Raw genomic sequence first — 21,817 nt, forward strand, 5'->3', positions numbered from 1 at the left:
CATACAAATTGCAGTGTTGTAGCTGTGTTGGTTGCAGGATGAGAGAGAGACAAGGTCGGGGAGGGAATATCTTTTATTGGACCAACTTCTGTTGGTGAAAGAGAGAAGCTTCCAAGCTCGAAGTCGGTCCAATAAAAGATATTACCTCTCCCACCTTGTGTCTCAGACAAATTGCAGACAGAAGTGTCATTTTTAAGGTGATAGCATCGCAGGATAAAAGTCAAAGGATTATAATTTTAAAAGAGAATAAAAGACGTTCCCGTGGTTAGGGCACAAGCACAGAATTTGGGTGACAAGGCTTCATGTCCTTGTTCCTCTGCAGACATTCTGTACGACCTTGGGCAAATTGCTAAATTGCTCTGTGCTTTGTTCTCCATCTTTAAAATGGGGACAATCCTGACCTATGTCACAGGTGTGTTGAGAGGATAAACACATTAAAGACTGTGAGGCACTCAGGTACGGCAGTGATTTGGACAGTGTACGAACGAATAAATAGATTAAAATAATGTGGGTCCCTGATGTGAACCCAAAGTAATTGCATTCACATTGCTGCAGTTCTTCTGGATTTGTGTCAGTGTAACTGAGAGCCCACTTAGGCCTGTGGTAAATAAACAGGAGCATGATTAGACTGGAGCAAGCATAACCGATAATTTTGTTTCTTTGTTTTGCTGCTGCTAGTGCTAGGCGTTGTACTGCCATCTCGCACCCAGGCAAAGTATTGCAGGAGATCACTGAGAAAAGGCTAACAAGGTCACTCAGAAAATCAGTGGCAGAGCTGAGTATAGACCCCAGATATCCTAACTCCTAGGGCTGTACTTTAACCACAAGACAGTCCTTTCTATGAAAATTCCCAGACATTATAATCTACCAGATAGGCATGTATGTGTGTAACTGACATGGCTCAGCATAAGCCAAAACCAGACTAAAACGTTCTTTGGCTCACTGTGTTAGCAAGTAGACACTTTGGAAGTAAGCATCTTGTGTAAAGGAAAGCATTGTCCAGGCGAAGCCTGTGTTGGAAGGGTACAGTCCGCCCACAAACCCATTCTTTCTTGATGACTTACCTCTCAGAAGCCTATCTATCTGACAATGATTTTGAGAGGTCAGAAACAAATTAAGCTTCTACTATGCTGTAAACCTGATTAGTCTTGCACAGCCAGGCCTAAAGTTAGGTTCCTAAATCCACAGTTAGAAAGCTAATAAGATTGGCATAATTATCAAAGGTGCTTAACATCTGTAGCTTCCATTGACTACAGTGTTGACAATATTTGTATACTTCATTGAAGCAAAAATATGCTATATCCAATCATGATTTAATCTTGAGAAAAGATTGTGGGGACCTGATCACTCTTCAAATATGTTAAGAACTGTTATAAAGAAGACCACGATCAATTGTTCTTCATGTCCATTGAAGATAGGAAAAGAACGGATAGGCTTAATTTGCAGCAAGGGAGATTTAGGTTAGATATTAGGAAAGACTTTATAACCATCAGGATAGTTAAGCTCTGGAATAGGTTTCAAAGGGAGTTTGTGGAATTCCTGTCACTGGAGGTTTTTAAGAAGGGGTTGGACAAACACCTGTCAAGGATAGTCTAGGAGGCCTAGCGAGTCCAAAGACAGACCTCACACCCAAAGTAGGGATTTACAATTCACATGCAGTTGCTGCTGGGTGGCCAGCTTCACTGGCCTTCATAATCACCCACAGATATGCTTTGCAGGCTGATTCTGATGGTGAGCTCTGGGTTGGTTGGTTGGTTTTCTGAAGTCCGTCTCCACCAGTGCACCCACATGGGGTAGCCACAAACAGATCCAAACTGTTCATCATACTATCTATGCTATTAGACCTACGCACAGAGCAGTGAAGCTTGGCTTTATGTTTTTTCCTGGACATGTCATGCAGAGTGCTAATGTCATAAAAAGTAAGAATTTGAATGGACAGCATTTAAGATTCAGCAGGATCCTGTTTTTATTGAAGGTTTCTGCTACAGGGTTGATAAATTTCTCCCTTTGAAATACATCCTCCATGGTAATGATTATGTAACAATCAGCTTTTAATAAGAGTAAGTCTATCAGATGTATCATATTTCTCCTTAATAACATTACTTTAAGACAAACTGGAGTCTATTTTTTAAACAAAATGACAGAATTAGTGGATGCAGATATGGGGTGGGGAGGAGGATGCTTCCAGGAAGATTTTGTGTCTAAAGGTCAACTCCTGTAACCCTTACTCAGATGACCTGGTGAGTATGTATTGGAACATTTGGCCCTCAGGAAGAAAGTCTTCCCAGAAAAACTCCAGGGAATTTGGTACAAAACATTGCATCATGGACTGAAAACTGGCAGAAGGAGCCTAAACCAAGGGTAGAATACACTGCAGAGTGCACAGTTGTGGGGATTGGTCTACTAGGGAGTTTGGCTCCATCTTATTTTGAACAATCACTAAAGAGTTGGAGGGGCAGGTTAGAGGTGTAAACAGTATGTTTATGAAGTTCCCAGGAACAGGAAGAAGGCGTGAACCTGAAGGGAAGAGGATGGAGAGATTGCACAAAGGGGACCTGGAAAGGGCAGGGATATGAGTAGTAAACAGCATGAGGTTTATCCTGGAAACACACATGAGAAATACCCCATGGCAGATATTTAGGAGCTGGCTGTGTGAGTCAACGGGAGTAGGACTGGGTCCCTAATGGATGCAAGATGCTGAGCAAGCTGCCCAGTCCCTCTGTGTCAGGGAGCAGGGAGGTACATTCCACCCCAGAACTCCACCTGCGGCAGTCTAGCTGTACCTGGCCTCTCTGGCCCTATTCTTAGTCAAAGTGCCACAAACTTTAGAGTAAACAGGACCCAAGTCTTAAAAGTCTACTCTCTCCCCCCTCCCACCCCCCCACCCCCAGTTAGCTGCATAAAACTCAGGGTGTCTTCTTCTGAAGAATGAAGAGCTGAGATGAATCTTAGGGCCCAGAGAATCTAGGTATTTCATAACTGATGCATAAGCTGTTAAGTCTAATGTGCCCCCGGGCTTTCTAAAGCAAGCAGAATGCTGAGGGTGTGGAGGAGCGTGTGCTCGGGGGTCTCTGTGAAGTACAAACAGCACAGCCACTCTTCCAGCCGTATGGTCACCTCTGCCTCAGACGCCTTCTCTGCAAACTTCAGCAGCAACAGCACCCTTTTAATGGCCACCCAGTTCCGGAGCAAGACCGGAGTGATTTGGTTCCTGGCAAAGAGCTCCTGGCGTGGTCCCCACAGCAAGACCTGCAGCATGTTCTTTGCTTGTTCGATGGACACACTCCTGTGCGGATCTGGGTGAAGAAGCAGGGTGGCCAAGTTCTGGAGCCCCCCCGAATAGATGGACAGGGCTGGGATGGCAGGGAGGTCACCAATCCTGAGTCCTGAGGGCTTCTCCAAGGGGCTGGGCTGATGCAAGATCTCATAGACCAATATGCCTACCTGGAACCCCTCTGCATTTTGGAAGTGAGCCACAGAGAGCCATTCGGGGGCCATGCTGACTCGGTCTGGATCTTGGGCCGCAGAAGTAGATGTCTTCTTTCCTGTAGCTTTAGAGAAGTTGCTGATGACCAACCTTGGAAGCGACAGCTCTGCAGATGGATCTTTGTCCTGCTGGCCCTGGTGAGGAGATGGACAGTGCACCAAGAGCAGGTTCTCCATGTGAATGTTGTAGTGAGCAACCTTCTGCTGCTTGAGATGCTCTAGCCCTGTACACAACTGCAGCATGAGGAGGCAAGCCAGGCGTTCATAGTGCCCGGGCCTGGAGCTGTGGAGATCTTGTGATCCCTTCACAAAATCAGCCAGGGTTTGATAAGGAACCTCAGGAGAGATGGCCACCTGGGTAAGAGGAGGGGATGCACTGTTGGAAACAGCTTCCTCACATTCTCCAGGACAGAACTGATCTAGCTTCTGAGGCCTTTCCACAGGCATGAGGTCCTTAGGGAGGGAATCAAGGAAGTAGCTAAACACCTGCTGAATGTTGAAATGAGCTTCTACAGACATCTGTACCGAGAGACTGCAGGGATAGGATTTATGGACCTGTTAGGGCAAGAACCAGCAACACATAGTCAGCTGGATGTGATAAAGAGAACACAATCAATCAGTGCAGGCTAGAACATTTCCAGGGTCACACCAGCCAAGTGACTGTTGCAGTCACTTAACACAGTTGTGTGATTCCCAGTTTGCTACAGAATTTGGGGCAGATCTGCTACACACATTGGAGACACCTTGGGGCACAAATTAGGTCTGACATGCTGAATAACACAGGGGGACTATGATGGGGGGACTCCTGTCTCCAGCTAGAAATGGAAAAAAAACAATTAGAGTCATGCTCTGCAGCTGCAGGGTGATTAACTAATTTGACTTCTGGCCAGAGGGGTGGAGCTAGCTAAGATCCCTTTGGCACTTGGGCCTTTCAAGGAGCTCTGTTGAGAGGAGGAAGGAGTGTTGCCACTCTCTGAGGAAGGCCAGACTTCTCTGTAGAGAGAAACACAGGGAATAAGTAGCTCAGGGTCCTGTGGCTGGGGGCCTTGAGATAGGACTTAAACAGGCGGGTGGACCCACAGAGAGTAGCAGCTATAGGCTCCTGTCGGGGAAGTCCTGACCTAGAGCCTACAAGGAGCAGGGAAGATCCCTAGGGGAAGCTGCCAGAGTCCTTGAGGAGGGAAGGCAGTGAGGGAAAGCCTCCTAAGACAAGGAACAACAGAGAAGGAGCTCTGCAGGAGCAGGTTTGGCTCCTCTGGGGAAGGGCCTGAGGTAGGGACAGGAAAGGCAGAGCCTGAAAGGACAGGAAGAGTTATTAGTTCAGTCCAGAAGGGAGAAGCCAGAGGTTTGGGAACTCTAAAGGGAGGCTGTGTTAAGCACCAGCTGTGGAGAAGTGCTTGAGAGGAAGGAAGTGTCCCAAGGAAATAGCAGCATGTCTGAAGAAGCACACCCAGCTGCTTAATACAGGCAGGTTCCCAGGTGGGGAATCCACAGTAGAGTGGGGGAAGCCTGGGTTCCTCTACCAGCCCCTGAGGAAGGGGGCATGCAAGCCCAGTGTAAGGAATATTGAACCCAAGGTGGGCCTGAAGCCTTGGTCCAAAGGAAGGGCCAAGGAATAGCCTGAGAAGGGGAACTGAAGGCTCCTTTGCATGGGGACATTTTGTGAACTTTCAGTAGGAACTTCTGGATCCCCTGGAAGTTTTTAAACATGTATCTGACTTGGTGGAGGGCCAAGCCATGGAAGATCCAGTGAGCCAGCCGGCAGGAGGTGCTGGAGCCAAGGTTAAAGGCAATGTTACACCCTGACACAAGGGGGTGCCCATTCCCACACCATTACAGGGGCCTTGATCAATCGTAAAGATGTTACCCTCTAGTCCAGTGGTGATTCAAAGGCATTTGCAGCCACTAACCTATTCTTCAAATTCCTGCTCAAGGCTCCCTTCCACAGGGGTACCTTTAGAGCATAGCCAGCTAATAATGGTTAGGCAGGGGCAAGCTGAGGTGACTGCTCCTGATCTGCTTATCCATTACCTAACAAACAAAAAATGCACACGGGGAGTCTACTAAACTGTGATCTGAGGGTACGTCTACACTGGAATACAAGACCCATGGCAGGAGCGTGGCTGGCCTGGGTCAGTTGACTCTGGCTCACGGGGCTGTAAAAATCTAGTGTAGATGTTTGGGCTGGAGTCCTGGCTCTGGGACACTCCCCTCTCATGCGGTCCCAGAGCTGCGGCTCTAGCCTGAGCCCAAACATCTGTGCAGCAATCTCACAGTCCTGCAGCCTGAGCCTTATGAGCCTGAGTCAGCTCACCCGAGCCTGAGTCAGCTCACCCAAGCCAGCCCCACGTGTTTCACTGCAGTGTAGACATCCCCTTAGAGTCACTCCATCCACCCTCCCTCAGCCCCTTCTAGTTGCTGCTTCTCCCTATTCCTACTTGCCCACTTAGTCTGCAAGGCCCAGATCCTCAATGGTATTTAGGCACCTAACTCCCACCGGTGTGGCTGAATTTGGCAGGGGATTAGGAATTGCACAGCAGTGTTAATTGATGTGACCCTGGAATATTTCTAGCTTGTACTGATTGCTTTGGGCTTTTTTGTTCTCTGATTTCAATGGCAGTTGGGTGCCCAAATACCTGGTGGAGTTTCGCCTTCCTCTGCAGCATGGAGCACAGGCCACTTGCAGGTTTAAACGAGTGAATGGTGAATCCTCTGTGACTTGGAGTCTTTAAACCATGATTTGAGGACTTCAGTAACTCACCCACTCCTGAAACAGACCCATAACCTCTGGCTAAGTGTGGCCTGCAGTGTGTAAGAGGTCAGACTAGATGACTACGATGGTCCCTGCTTATCTTAAAGTCTATGAGATCTGGGCCTTACAGACTAAATGGACAAGTAGTCACAGGGAGAGAAGCAAATAGATGGGGCGAGGGCGGGTGAATGGAATGACTCCAATCAGATCATGGGTTTTAGTGGACGAATTGTGTGCACACATCAGAGAACAAAATCAACCAGCGCAGGCTAGAAATGTTGCAAGGTCACATCAGCCAATGCAGTGTTGTAATCAATCAACGTTGCTGTGCAATTCCTGGTCCACTGCAGAATTCAGCGAAATCCAGGGGCCTTGGCTGCCTAAATACCTTTAGGTCCTGGTGCTCAAGCTCTTTGGGGCAAGGAATCTCTCTCACTGAGTGTGTACAGGCCTAGCACCAGGGGGCCTCCAAAGGGATGATGATGATGATGATAAGATGCAGCACATGGCCAGCTACCACCCTCATCTCTAATAATATTGGGTTTGGAAGAAACTTGCCTTATGGGAAGGCTAATATTGCCCACTGTGACCTGCTCTGTTGGCTCCAAGCCCCTGGCAAAGTTGCCAGCGCAGCTCATGGTCAGGCAAAGGTTGGAGGTCCCCAGTCCAGCCTCTGGCTCTGTTAACAACTCCAGTGGAGCATGGGGGTGTGATGGCAGCTGCTGAGCCTGTCAGTCTGTTGATTCCGATCTGGAATTTCCGGTGCCCGTTCCTGCAGTGAAATCCCATCTAGCCCTTCCCTGTTCCTTCTCTGAGCTTAATGGAGAAGAGGAAGAAGTATTGGGGGGGTGGGGCAGGGAGGGCACGTGAACCGAGTTCACTTCATTTCAGGGCTATAAACTTGTGGCCTCAACAGGTGCCACAGATTCCCGGGGTCTGATCTCTCCCTGGTGGAAGCCAGTGTTGTTCCTCCAGGGATGAACTTGGCTTGAGGCAGCTAAGTCAGATGGTAGCTGGCAGGGTGCATGAGACGCAGCAGGGTGAAATCACACTGCAGGAGCTCCCGCCTGCCCCACTGCCCTGATCCCAGCCTTGGGGAGCGTGATGGATGCTCGTGAAACCTTCCTGGTTGTTTCCACTGGGTTGCTGAGAACCTGCGACTTGGCTTGGCCGTTAACGCTGGCTAGCAAACCATGGGCTGATATTCCCAGCCCTGGGGTGTTCAGTGGGTGATGGAGGCTGCACTCGGTCTTACTCTATGCTGCTCCCTCGTACTGTTAGACCAGGCTGCGACCCCGTTTTCTCCCGTCAGCCTGCAGGCAGGAGGTGTGACTGCAGTGTGTGTGGACGTACCCAAGCTAGTCGGATCGTTCTAGCTCGCTAACGTTAGCAGGGTAGCTGCCCAAGGAGGATGCCACCTAGGACCTGGGCATGTACTGGGGGCTAACCTGGGCTACAACCCATGTCACCGTGGCTAGGCTAGAGCTAGCTGGGATACGTCTAACCGTGCTGCAGTCATGCCTCCCAATTGCAGTGTAAACACACCCTGACTACCATTGGTCCAGGCTGCCTTCCAGCTCCTGCTGCTGGCTTGTATCACTGCAGCCTGTCAGGCCAGGTTTTCAAGTGCTCAGTGTCCAGAATTGGGGCTCTACACCCTGAAAACTGGCCCATCATCTGCTGAGTTCTGAGTTGCAGCTCCTCTCGGCTAACCCCAGAGCCCCCGCACTGAGCCCCAAGTCTAGTCATCTTGGTGCCAGTCTCTGCTTTGCCTGGAACCCCCCGTTGTCCTGGGTGATGCTCACTCAGGCTGACATGGGGCTGCAGTGGTGAAAGACACCACTGTCCCCCAGGATGGCTGTTAAGTGCTATGGGATTTCCCCCTCCCAGCCCAAGCTGGATCAGCCTGTCTTTGCTGGGAGGAACCGACAAGCCACACCCCTCTACTCTTCACTCTTAACACCCTCTGATGCCCCTTGGAGGCCAAGAACAATGGGCTGGATAACACAACACAGACAACAGTGGACAAAGAAAGTCTGCCAAGGGGGCTGTATGCCTGAGGAGCTTGGGGATTTGGCTCAGCACCCTTTCATCTCTAGTTCAACTCCAGCCCAGGCCAGTTTTGTAACCGAAACTCACCCTGCACTCCTTACTCAGGTAAAACTGCCACTGGGGACGGTGGAAGAAGCTAGCCCTGCTGCCTGGGCTGGACCTATTCTGGGGGTAGAGGCCTTCCCAGGGCACCTTTGCCCAGCAGTACGGACTCCTTCATGTTCCAAAGTTGAAAATCAGGACCATCCATCCACTCATTATGAGGGAAAAGCGTCCATGGTTTTTAGGATCCTTTTGAGAACTGTGTAAAGAACCACTGATGCCTCCCCGAAAGCTCCGGGGAGCATCTCACTGGGTCTTGCTGATACAACACGAGCTTCCGATTGCTCCAGCTGATCTGTTGTTCTTCCGTACTAGGGGCGGCTGCATGACAAGTGGAGTGTGGTTCATCGGCTCCTGCTACCCCCCCCCCCCCAGTGACAAACCGCTGCCAGGCCCCATCACAGCTGACTGCCATGGCAAGGCTGATGAAGTCACTAATAGCGGATTTTCACCATAAAATCAAACAATCACCCTTTCCCCACGGATCACAAAGCACTTGCACTAGGGTGGGGTCAGAATCGTAACCTCCATTTTAGAGAGGGGGAAACTGAGGCCCAGAGAGGCAGAGATTTGCCCAAGGTCACCCAGTGCATCAGAACCCAACTTTCCTGATACCTAGGCCTACGTCTAACCCAGTAGACCATACTGCCTAATCCCCACACCTCACTAGTAAGGAGCAGCAAAGGATGGGCTCCTTGGGACCAGAAATCTGTTTTTTGTTGAGATTCTCAGACTTTGGGGTGGTGGTGAGCCGCACGGATCAGGGCTACAGGCAGGCTGCCCTGACTCAGATCTTTCCCCATCTCTAATATTTATGGTTACCTTGGCTGCGAATATTTGCTGGGCTTGCTCAGAGGAACAGGAAACACGGTAATACCAGGCGTCTCCTGTTTCACAACATGGCTGCTTGTCTAAGAGCGTGAAATCTGCCCACTTCTTCTTTCCTGCAAGCTCTGCTCTCATCAGCTGCTGCTCCTCCTCCTTTCCGCCCAGGATCTTCTGTGCCCTTGCCATGAGATGGATCAAAGACACCAGGTGGCACCCCATCACCTTCTCATAGACGTTGGTTGTGCTCTCCAGGTCCTCGAAAAAGTAGACGAGCTCTCCATCAGGAGTAGTGAACGTCAGTTCTTCTGTGGTGATGTGCCTTGGGACAGGGACAGGGTGAGCTTCACACAGGGCGTCCCAGGGCTCAGATGCACCCAGGCTTTGGGACTTAGACAAGTATCTTTTAGGGCCACAGAGAGCTCCTTCTGTTGACTCAGAGTAGCTGCGGCTGCCTCCCTTGCTGTGTGTGGAGACCTCATACAGGGTGTTGTAGACATAATGCGGCGTGGGGAAAGGGGCTCTCTTGCACGGGTAGTAGTGATGAGTCTGCATCTCGGGCAAGGACCTGGTTCTGCTGAGCTGCTTTTTTGGCAGGGGTGGAGGGAGAGGATCACTGCTGGCCTCAGAGGGGAGCTTTTCAGGTGACTCCCCTCGGCATGTCTTGGCTGGCACCAAGTGTGCTCGCATTTCTCCTGCAAGGGAATAACAATTACACGCTTACGCAGCCACCACCTCCAGCCTCAAGATGCTTCCCAGGTGCTCAGTGAGTCTGCAAGGACCTACACTGGGCACCTCCTGTCTACATCCCTAGCCTAGTCACCCACTATCCCCCAACCCCACTAGTCCTTCACCTGGACGCATCTCTGCACCTTCTTCCACGCTGCCCCTTCCGTCTGCAATGCACCCTCCAGAGCAACTGCCCGTCTCATCTCCACCACCTTCAAATCCGTCCTCCACGCTCACTGCTGCCCTCTAGCCTACAAGCCATGGGAGGGGAGGGGAGGGCCAGGGTTCAGATGCGGGATGGAGGAGCTGTGGAACTGGCGGGGGCCATTTCCAGGGAGGGGGATTGGGAGGCGACACTCAGCTTGCAGGACCTCTCACAGTTAGGGCCAGCATGTTGTGTCCATGTTGACATCCAGCCGACTGAGCCTGTGTCCAGTGGGTTTTGGTTGTACAAATCGGGGGGTTAACTTGCCCCCATTGTTGTTCCACTGACCCTGGGAGAGCAGTTATTGTTCACCCCTCTGCACCTCTCTGGGTACACAAGGCCTAACTCCCCCTGCGCAATCACCAGCCCCACCCTGAGCTTTTCCCCTGGACGTCACTGAAGAACTGACCAGGACTCAGAGCTGGAGGGCTGGAGTAAGAGGGAAGAACCACCACTGCACGGGAGGCCAGATTGTCAAGTGCTCGGTGTAATCCAGTGCTCAGTGTGTGTTATGAGCCCTCTGTGCCTGACCCACAGGGGACACGAGTCGCTGACAGGCCCTAACTAAACAGCTTCGGCTCAGGCTATAGCAATGCATGCATTTCTCTCGCGAGGTCCCCGGTTCAATCCCCACCATGTCGGCCAAGAGGGTGGCCATTACACACAGCACCCCACGTTCACCCACTGGGCCAAGCTCTTTGCAAAAACTGGCCAACAGCTGCCAGCTGCACCCAGCTTTGCGTCAGTGAGTCGGGGGCCCAGCTCCCTCTGAGCTCTGCTGGAGGCCACTCACCCACGTTGCTGTAAATGAGATTTCCCTGCGCGCCGTGCCGGGCAGGGCTGCCCGCCCCTGCGCCCTGCATTGCCGAGGGTGGCTCAGCAGAGCCAGGACAGTTGAGCTGAGAGCTGGAGCTTCTCGTTCTTCTGGCTGGGATGATCCCCCTGTAGGGAGGGAAGAGGGAGGTTAGGCCAAATTCCCAGCAAAGTTTCCTCCATTCTCTGCCAGCGAAAGAGAAATAAAGGAAAAGGAGATGTGGGGATGTTTGGGGGCCTCCAATTTGCAAAGGGACCTGGGAAGTTTGCTAGCTTTGCCCATTGTCTGTGCTGCTTCTCTGCAGTAGATGGCAGCATTGCCCCAATGCCAAGGTGGGAGAGGGAATCTCTCTGACTCAGGAGACCTTAAGGTCAGTAAGGGACCATCAGGATCATCTCTTCTCTGACCTCCTGCACATCGCGGGCCACCACACCTCACCCAGGACCAACCTGTGCCGGTGAAAGAGACAAGCTGCCACGCTGGAGTAAGGGAAGTTGGTCTAATAACAGATATTGCCCCACCTGTCTTTCCCGCTAACATCCTGGGACCACCATGGCTCCAACAACTCTGCTTAAAGGCTGGGGCTGGGGCGGGACGTTCTCCCACGCAGCTCTTTGCTCTCTCGCTCGTACTCCCTCCATAGGGCGCTGCACTTGTGCGTCCTGATCCACGGTTCTGTTCCCCTCTCCCCCCACTGTGCAGGGGATAATTGTGTGCGTATCCAGGGTTGAATCCAGGCCATTAGCAGACCCTGGATGGGTGACCTTGTTTTCTCCTCCGCCCCCTCCCATGGAGGGACACTATCTGGGTGTCGCAGGCTGGGAGCGTACTGAAGGTGGACACATGGGAAGACCCAGTCTTGTCCACACCGTTACAGCAGCACCTGGAGTCAGTGTGCGAGTCGAACTCCTGCCATAGGGAGGGGGGACCAAGATCGGATTGGAGCCCTGAAACAACATGTGACTGGGAGCAGGCCCTCATCAGCCTTCCTGTGTGTGTCACACCCTAATTCACACCTGGATCCTGGGGACCAGAGAAATCTAGAGGGCTCTCAATGTCCCAACAAAATACCCAGGTTTGGAGGGGAACCCGGCTATAGAAAATCAGAGTGCGAGAGGAGGGGGCCCTCTGCAGCCTGGGGAGGAGTAGGGCGAAGAAGAGGAAGGAGCGATCTGGGCTGAGAGAGTCCAGGCTCTTCAGGAGATTGCTAAAGTGAGCGATATACAAGGGGCCAGATCCCTTCCCTGGAGCAGAGCCAGAGTCTCTGGCGGTTTCAGTTCCTAGCCCCACCCTGCTGTGGCTGTGTTTATAATTGGGGCCTTATCAAGGAAACTAGCAGTTCGTTGGGTTTTGTTTGTTTTTAAATAAACCCTAAACCCTGCAAACATTTCTCTACGTGCTGGGCCAGATCCACCCCCCCAGGGGAGCCCAGGGAATTCCACCAGGGATCAGGTTTTTCTGAAGCACCTGATGACGGAAGAGCCTTTTAAATGAGTCTCTGTTTGACTCAGGGCTCACCAGGCCACCTCCAAGCTGGTCCCTGACCAGCTCAGTAATTGACTTTCCGTCAGGTAATTGCTGCTGACCCTGCACAGTCTGAGCGTTTTGTGCAAACAGCTCCCACAGGGGGAAGTTTCGAGAGAGGAATTGAAGCGAGATGCTTTCCTAGAGCAGGGGAAGTGCGGTCAGGGCTGTTAAACCACAGAGGGCAATGGTGCTTTTAGCAGCCACCGGCTCCCCATGGGGCTGAGGCTCCCTGCACATTACCCAGACCTCTTTCTGAAAATGCTCTGTGTGGGGAAAGGGGCAGGTGTCATGGTGGATGCACACTTTGGGGCAGTTTGTCTAAAGGGGAGAGTGTGGGACGGGGAGCCATTAACTTGAAGCATGATCTTGGACAAATCTCTCCCCTTCTCTTCTTCCCCGCCGTGACCCCCCCCCCAATCTGTGAAATGGTGGGGTGGATACCTGCCCTACCCCCGGGGGGTGCTTGGGAGAATTGCTGAAGGTTAGTAGAATGGGGCAGAGCAGGGGTTCTCAACCAGGGGTCCGTGAGCAGGATTCAGGGGGTCCGCCAAGCGGGACGAGTGTTAGATTCGCTGAGGCCCAGCGCAGAAAGCCTAAGCCCTGCCGCGCAGGGCTGAACCCGGGGCCCTGAGCCCTGCCACCCGGGGCTGAAGCAGAAGCCTGAGCAACTTTGCTTTACAGGGCCCCCTGTGCCGTGGGGCCCCCGGCAATTGCCCTGCTTGCCACCCCTTCACGCTGGCTCTGGCTGTTACATGCAGAAACCAGTTGTTGTGGCACAGGTGGGCCGGGGAGTTTTTGTAGCATGCTGCGGGGGGGGAGGGGAGGGGGCTCAGAAAGGGAAAGGTGAGACCCCCCCGGTGTACAGCATTATCTGGGCAGGCTCCTGTTGGTCCGTCTGCCTGCCTGCACGTGGGCAGGCTAGTGTCTGAGGGCCATATACAGAGGTACGGCAGCACTCCTGGATTTGCAAACATTCATGGATACCTCTGTGCACGTGTGTGTATACGACAGGCCTGTGCACATGCACCTCACCCGTGCCCTGTCCCTGCCCCTGCCCCTGCGTGCTACCAGATTTCCTCTGAAAACATTTCTCTCCTGTTTTAGCTGTGCATGTCCCTCAGCAGCTTAGCCCTTCACCTCCATTTAGGGTGACCAGACAGCAAATGTGAAAAATCGGGACAGGGGGTGGGAGGTAATAGAAGCCTATATAAGAAAAAGACCCAAAAATCAGGACTGTCCCTATAAAATCGGGACATCTGGTCACCCTACCTCCATTTCATCCCAGGTGTTTAACCTCCAGAGGCTGCTAAGCAGAATGCTCAGGGCCTGGGACAGGAGGGGAGGGTGCTTTCTGGGAAATATTAGCCCTGCAGATTCCTTGGGGGGGGCTTTGCAGAACCAGGCAGGCCTCAGAGCTTGCTTGAGGAGGATGCTGCTGGAGACAGCAACCTGCTCCTAGTTTATGGGGGTTGCCACCACCCCGTGAGCTGATAAGGAGCTCCCATTAACCAGGTTCATTCTAGGATCAAACTCATGTCCCTGGTGTCAAAAGAATGTGGCAGTGATTTTTCAGTCTCCTAACGGATCCTTAGGTCCCTCGTGTCCTGTGCAACAATGGGCAGGGCTGGCGAAGCTGGGAAGGACGATCTCAAAGGCTCTTAGAAACTCCCCCCCACCCCGACTGTTCAAACTCGACGGTAGACCAGGGACTCAGGGCTTAGTCATGAGCCTCTAGCTCGCCGATTTCAATCCAGGCTGAGTTGGCAGTGTCCAAAGGTAGCTGCTCCAAGAGCTCTGTGATGTGAATTTGGGGGGTTGCCCCCCCCGGGATGTGTGACCACATCACAAAACTTCCCTGCTGAACTCAGCAAGCCTGAGTTATACATACCTAGATTCAGGGATTCAGTTCAGCCCCATCACACAAATCATAGCTAATATGCAACCCAAAACTTCTGTAAGTGCACTTGTGCAAAAGGAGGCGAGTTGTCTCCTGGGATCTATGCCTGTCTCTGCCACTGACTTGCTTTGTGATCCTCAGTAAGTCACTTAACCTCTTTGTGCCTCAGCTTCCCATTGTCTTGACAGTGAGATCAGTTAGCCCGTGGAACAGATTTGGAGTTCACTGGTGCCCAGATGTGGGGTTCAGATTTGGTCTTTTACAGAGAGAGGTGCTAGTCCTAACATTTGGATAAAGGGTGGGAGCTGGAATTTGACAACCCCAAAGTTTAGGGATATTTGAGTCTGAGGTTCTGGTGCACACCCCTCTCTGGTTTTTTCCATCTCTAATCCTTTGTGATCTCACTGCAAATACCTTTCTTCTCCCTTCCTTCTGCTTCTCTGCTGTTATTGATTCGTGAAGTTATTCCGAATGCAGTGATCAGGGGAAATTCCCAGGGCGTTGCTATGCGGGAGATCAGACTAGATTATCATAACGGTCCCCTCTGGCCTTGAAAATCTACAAATCAACTTTGGGACCTGGGCCTCAGAAGCATTAGTACAGTAGGAAAGTCTGTTACCTTTGTGTTTTCCCTGGGAGAGGCGGGGGTGCTACTGGTTCAGACTCCGGCATGTCCTTCCTTTCCAAAACCATCCTCGTGCTGAGTGCATCATCTCGTCGGCCAGCGCTCTGATTCCCATCACTTTCTCTTCCTGGGCCAGCCACGGGCTTGTGACTGGTTTGCTGGGGGAGCAGGAGAGGGGCCGTGGGGCTATCAGACATCGGGAGGGTTTTCCAGCTGTGACAGAACCCTCGGTGCAGGGAGAGGTGGCCCTGGAGGCTGGGGCGGCAGTGGGGAAGGGGCTCTCACAGCACTTCGTGTAACCACAGCGCTTCCAGGAGGATGTTCTTTCAAACTAGCTTTCAAAACCTCTTGCAGGGCTAAACTAAGCCGTGAGTTAAACTCAACCTTGGTGTCGCTGTGAGGGTGACGGAATTACACCAGGAACAAATATGTCCCCACTGGTTTACATTTCCTTCCTTATCTGTGTTCCCTGCGACACCGTACGCTGTTATAAACGGACAGTGTTACAAAGCTACTGTATAGGAGGGCAGTTTGTTTATTGCTTGGCTTTCACTCGCTGTGGACAGTGGAAGCCAGCTGGTTAGTTTCTGTTTCTGATTCTCTCACAGTAGCGGTTCCCAGCACTGCAGGGGAAGACTTAATGGTTTTTAATACGTTATTTTAAAAAATTCTGCATGTTTTTTTCTTATGTTAGGAATATCGAGTTTTGTCTTCCCTGTGTTTGATGGAGATCCATGATGGGGTGTCCACCCCGCACAAGGCCTGAAGGGGTAAAGGTGGCTAGGTGAGTCAATTAACCCCCGAGGCTGTACCTGGAGGAGGAGCCAGGGTGTAACAAGGGCTAATTAAAGAGGAAGTGCAGCTGGACAGGGACAGGAGGGGTCTGTATAAAGCCCAGTAGCTGAGAGAAGAAGGGGGCTGCAGAGAGAGACAGCAGTTGCTGTCAGCATGAGAAGGCAAGGTAGGAAGTAGGCCAGATACAACTGTGCAGACCTTGACTGTTAGTTGTAGAGTTCCTGGGCTGGAAAGCAGTGTAAAGGGCACCTGTGATCCCCTACTAGCCACTGGGAAGTGAAACCATTAAGCAGGAAGTGAAAGAGAAGACTGCCTGGGACAGTCCAGGGCGTCCAGAGAGACTTGGATACCTGCGACTTCCTCTGAAGGGGAAAACCACAGCGACCTGGCCAGAGGGCCAAGCCATGAAACGGGAGCAGCTGAGTCCCGAGAGAGCGACGGAGTGCAACTGCAGGAAGGGGCGGCCGCCAGGCAGAGCTAATCCCAGCTGCGACCAGAAGGAGGCGCTGCAGCTGTGAGTAGAGCACTTCATGACAAGATCTCCGTGGAGGACTAGAGAACTGGACTGGAAGTTAAACTGGCATTTTGGGGAGGTGTTGAATCTTTAATAAAGATATCCTTTCTCACAAGTGTTCCCAGCTATTAGAGTTAAATAGCTGTCAACAGAAACATCTGACTAAAAATTCCTCCCGAGACAAATTGTGTTTTAACATGTTAGCTACCTCTTCACACAACAGGGAGTTGTGGTCAGTGAGTCAAATGCTGCACCTGGATTTAATAAGGGGCTGGATAATTGTAGGCACAGGAATAGCAATTGAAGATAAAGATCTTGTGCCCCAGTGCAGATGTGGATCAGTTGTAGGGGTCAGCACTAGAAAATGCACCCAAGGGAACAATCCCTGCATTGCTCCCAGGGACAAGGACTGGGTGGTCTATTAGCTCTCTTCACCTGTAACGTCTGTGGTGGGAACATGGGCCTTACTACGCTAGATCAAACCAGGGGTCCATCTAGCCCACTAGCAGCCTGTTTCCAACAGTGATCCATACCAGGTGCTTCAGAGGAAGGTGCAAGAAATTATAAAGGTGGGATGGTAATGGAATAGCTGGCCCATAGAAGAAGCTTATTTCTAGTCCCCACAGTTAGAGGTGGCTTTCTGCCCTGAAGCATGAGCATTTATAGTCCCTCCAAACTGCTATCAGTGGACCTAGATGTCTTCATTTTCTGTAACACAAGTCTAATTCTTTTTTTGGATCCTGTTAAATTCTCGGCCTCAGTGATACCTTGTGGCAATCAGTTCCACAGGCTAATTTGGCTTTGTTTAAAAATGTTTTTCCTTTCATGAGTTTTAATTCAATTTCCTCATTGAATGTCCCTTTTTCTTGGTTTCTGAGAGATTTAAATAGATCTTCTTTCTCAGTATTGCTCACTATTTTGTACCCTTTTCTCATTCCCCTATTATTCACCTTCTTCCTAAAGGCAACTTCCTACAGTGTCCTGGATAAACCTTACTGAATTAAGTTTAAATCTCTCAGTGGTACGAACAATGCAGATGTTTGTGTGTTATTGTGGGATTGTATGTAATTTGTCTAGACGGCATGACTAATGTAAACCTTGGCAAGTGTTATAAACTTCAAAGGACTCTCTTAAACAATAGGCTAAGGCATAGGTGCCGACTGTCCTCTGTCAAGGGGGATGCTCTACCCCTGCTCTGCCCCGAGGCTTCCACTCTGTCCCCACTCCGCCCCTTCCCCCAGGTCCCACCCCACCTCTTCCAACCCCCACTCCGTCCCCTTCCCTGAGTGCACCTAGCTCTCGCTCTGCCTCTTCCTGCACCTACTCCGCCTCCTTCCCCCAGCACCTCCCACCCGCCGCCGAATAGCTGATCGGTGGGGCCTCCCAAACAGCTGATGGGTGGGGGTCAGTGGGGCCCACCGAACAGCTGATTGGTGTTGAGATTGATTGGTGAGAACCCCTAGTTTTTTCCCTTTGCTGGCCCACAAGTGGGAAATGCAGGTGCCGTTGCCCTGAACTGTGACAGAGGAGCCGTCTCGCATTGGGAACCATCACACGCTGGCCACGGCAGGACACAGTCGAGATGGGCCGGTGGTCTCATCCACTTTGGCAAGTCTGTGAATGTTGCTGCACACCGGCGCTGCCCAGCTCTGCGCCTGCCGCTCCCCCAGCCAGGCCCGTGTCTCTGTGCCATTCCGCTCTCCCTTGCCACATCAGCCTGTTCACAGACTGTGTCCTGCCGTGGCCAGCGTGAGATGGTTCCCAATGCGAGACGGCTCCTCTGTCACAGTTCAGGGCAACGGCACCTGCATTTCCCACTTGTGGGCCAGCAAAGGGAAAAAACTAGGGGTTCTCACCAATCAATCTCACCAATCAATCTCAACACCCATCAGCTGTTCGGTGGGCCCCACTGACCCCCACCCATCAGCTGTTTGGGAGGCCCCACCGATCAGTGTTAGGGCCTCCGGGGAAGTCAGTGGCATTACAGTGAGGAGGATTTGGCCTGTCCTTTTTGCACGGGACATTGATCTGTCCTCGCACGGCTCTTGCACGGACTGTTGATGATTGACAGCGATATGCACCACTAATGGCCCTGTAACCCACACAGCAGCCACCCGAGCATCATCGTCTCTCCTTGCTCGCGTAGGGAAGACTAACTCAGATAACCAATTACCATCCCCAGTTATGATTCTCGATCATTGCGTGCACAGGGTGTGGCCGGATTTCCAAGATGGGTGGAACGGGGTGCGCCAAATGAATCGCTCCATGTCAACAACGCGGGGAACAGCACTCGCTAGGCTGTGGCTGATCTGTAAGTTGGCAACAGTGTTAGGGGGCGAGCTGTAGAATAATCTGTCACACTGTAAGATGTCCCTGTGCTGCTCAGAGCTTCCCAGAGAACCTCTGTAGTTCCCTGCCCCAAAGGTACCAACAAGATGACTTCCTGGTTAACGGGAACGTACCTGCATTAAACAGCCCGAGGAGGCGCCCGGGGCCCTAAATACTCATAGGTTTTAGGGACAGGCAGATTTGGTTGGCCTGATCTTGTACCCCAAGTAGCTGAACTTTTCCCCCAGACTGTAACTCAGTGTTCAAACGAAGGCTGCTCACAGCCTTCGTTCCAAAACATTTGGATTCCCCGGCCCCACCTGTAACAAGAGTACTGAGGAGTCGCCGTACGAGGCCATGTATCTCCTGTCCCAAGTCACATGACGTGGGCCAGGACTCCAAGGGTTAATACCCCTGCAGCAGAAGTGGAGAGCTGAGTGTGCTCAGCACCTCAAAGGAGGGTTGGACCCCTGCTTCAGAAGAGCGCAGGCTGTCTGCTGCAGGCTGTCTGCCACGTGCCCCGGGATTGCACTCTATATCCAACCTCAAATAGGAACCTACCCAGAAATGGGGTCGCTCTCCAGATGTTTGGGGAATTCATTTCAGGTTCAATTACTTTCCAGTTCTGAGGAGAAAGAAAAGGAGGACTTGTGGCACCTTAGAGACTAACCAATTTATTTGAGCATGAGCTTTCGTGAGCTACAGCTCACTTCATCGGATGCGTGTAGCTCACGAAAGCTCATGCTCAAATAAATTTGTGAGTCTCTAAGGTGCCACAAGTCCTCCTTTTCTTTTTGCGAACACAGACTAACACGGCTGCTCCTCTGAAACCAGTTCTGAGGAGGAAGCCAAACATTAGCTAGGAGAAAAGCTTGCCTTTCTCGCAGTACTTGCCGCGCGTACATTCTCCAAATCCCACCACTGTTTCGATCTTTGTTTTGTAAAGTGCTCATTAGCGTAACGTGCAGCCCATATGGTAGGGCTGATATGCCATACGCTGGTAAACTCGGTCCCATTTTTCATTCACTCTGCATTCAGAGAGTAAGTGGTGTAACGTGGGAGAGGATACGCTGTGTTCTTCATACATAACAGCTCCATGAATTACACCAGTTGAGAATCTGCCCCTTTGATGGCAAAACAGTGACAGGAAAAGAAATGTACGTACAAGTGTAAAACTCAACTCACCCCTAAGCATGGAGCCTCGATCAGGGCCTCCAGCTATCAGTTCCAGCATCAGGAAAGCACCAGGGGTTCCCTTGTTGCCCATCTGCTCAACTCACCAACGACTAACTGGGCCATGGGCACGGGACTCCCTCTCTCTCTCTCAGTGGTCCATCCAGGGCAAGGACGAAGCATCTGAGCAGGGGAGTGACGCTTGCACTAATGTTGTTGATTCTGTCCCTGTGCTGGGGGTAAATGGAGGACTCCTGTCTCCAGGGCTCTTTCGTCAGCAATAAATTCACCAGAACAAGTCATGAGCTTTTCAGACAGGACTTGTGCATAAACCCAGCGGTTTGTCCGCTGCTGGTTTCCACTTCTGCCCCCTGCTTGGTTAACCTGAGCCCGGCGTAATGTTTCAAAAGCAAAGCTGCACCCATGCAGTGACTAGCACGCAGGTCGCCATGCAGCCAGGGAGGCGCAACGAGCCTAGGACAGGAGTGCTGGGCTCTTTCAGACCAGACAGGCCCAAATCCAAATCCAATCATTCACATTGTGTAAAGAGTTGTCACTTTGGATGGGCTATCACCAGCAGGAGAGTGAATTTGTGTGGGGGGGTGGAGGGTGAGAAAACCTGGATTTGTGCTGGAAATGGCCCACCTGATGATCACTTTAGATAAGCTATTACCAGCAAGACAGTGGGGTGGGAGGAGGTATTGTTTCATATTCTCTGTGTATATATAAAGCCTGCTGCAGTTTCCACGATATGCATCTGAGGAAGTGAGCTGTAGCTCACGAAAGCTTATGCTCTAATAAATTGGTTAGTCTCTAAGGTGCCACAAGTACTCCTTTTCTTTTTGCGAATACAGACTAACACGGCTGTTACTCTGAAATCCAATAGAGGCATTTTCAGGTCTGCTGGCTGGTTAGGCTCCATGGTCCTACCCAAGGACGTGATTCTGCTCCCAATGATGTCAGTGGGACTGTTTCCCTTGACTTTCACGGGAGCTGGATGTGCGGCTAAGAGAATAGTCACTTACAGATCTGCTTTGCAGGCTGATTTAAATGCTGTTTCTTGGTTTTGCTTTTTGAAGCATTCTTCCCCTGCAGCGTACCCACAGCTGTAGTTTGACTCTGTTTATTGGACTAAGGTATTATAACTAATCAGTGCAGAGTAGTGAAACTTGGATTTATATTTCTCTTTGGGAACATTATCTGGGGCTATCATGTCATAAATAAACAGAATCTAAATGGGTGGTGTAGAAGATTTAGCAGTATCCCGGTTTTATTGATGGTGTTCAACTACATGGTCGATAAATTTCCTTCTTCCTAATAAGTCTTTTATGTTAATGGCTATACAACAAGCTAGTCTTAAATAAGCCTGAATCTATCAGAGGCATCAGATTTCTCTTTAATGAATAATGTTAACTTCAAGGTAAATGGGAGTGCAATTAAAAAAAAATTACAAAATTAGTGAGTGAAGTGAATGCAGTAAGGTACCCAAATTTGAAAGGACCTCAGAGAACAACAGGGGCAAGAGGAGGTTGACTTTTGTAGAGATATTAACTGCAAATATTAGTTATTTTATTATAATAAGAACTACTGCCAAGATTCCAAAACCAACATTTAAACAACAATGTCCTTTTAGATTATTAAAATAATTTAATCAAAATTCGAATTCACTTTTCTCAGATGTTCTATTTTCCTGTTTACACTTCACAACAGAAGTAGATGGATTGGAAACAGAAAGAGAAACTGATCAGTTTCACAAAAAGAAAAGGAGGACTTGTGGCACCTTAGAGACTCACAAATTTATTTGAGCATAAGCTTAAATGCATCCGATGAAGTGAGGTGTAGCTCACGAAAGCTCATGCTCAAATAAATTTGTGAGTCTCTAAGGTGCCACAAGTCCTCCTTTTCTTTTTGCGAATACAGACTAACAGGGCTGCTACTCTGAAACCTGATCAGTTTCAGTTTATTTGGCTTTCCTACACCAGGCCAGTACTGT

At 50.8% G+C, this 21,817-nt stretch overlaps 1 protein-coding gene across 1 annotated transcript; it reads right to left on the reverse strand.

Annotated features, from left to right (window-relative positions):
• Positions 1–2,890: 2,890 nt before the first annotated feature.
• Positions 2,891–15,410, reverse strand: PEAK3 (PEAK family member 3). Its single transcript, XM_073324597.1, has 4 exons — positions 15,009–15,410; positions 10,945–11,093; positions 9,215–9,912; positions 2,891–4,041 (listed from the first exon to the last, which is right to left on the reverse strand). Exons 1-4 carry the CDS (start codon positions 15,209–15,211, stop codon positions 3,001–3,003), a joined length of 2,091 nt encoding a protein of 696 aa, XP_073180698.1. The 5' UTR covers positions 15,212–15,410; the 3' UTR covers positions 2,891–3,000.
• Between the last annotated feature and the right edge of the window lie 6,407 nt (positions 15,411–21,817).

Source organism: Lepidochelys kempii, chromosome 25 (assembly GCF_965140265.1).
Source record: "Lepidochelys kempii isolate rLepKem1 chromosome 25, rLepKem1.hap2, whole genome shotgun sequence".
Lineage (NCBI taxonomy): Eukaryota > Metazoa > Chordata > Testudines > Cheloniidae > Lepidochelys > Lepidochelys kempii.

Excerpts from the sequence above, each read along its gene's own strand:
- PEAK3 (XM_073324597.1), bottom strand. The coding sequence starts at position 15,211 with ATGTCTGATAGCCCCACGGCCCCTCTCCTGCTCCCCCAGCAAACCAGT. Across the intron at positions 9,913-10,944 it reads TCTCATTTACAGCAACGTGG|GAGAAATGCGAGCACACTTG; the intron begins GTGAGTGGCCTC and ends ATTCCCTTGCAG. Across the intron at positions 4,042-9,214 it reads AGCAAATATTCGCAGCCAAG|GTCCATAAATCCTATCCCTG; the intron begins GTAACCATAAAT and ends TTGCCCTAACAG.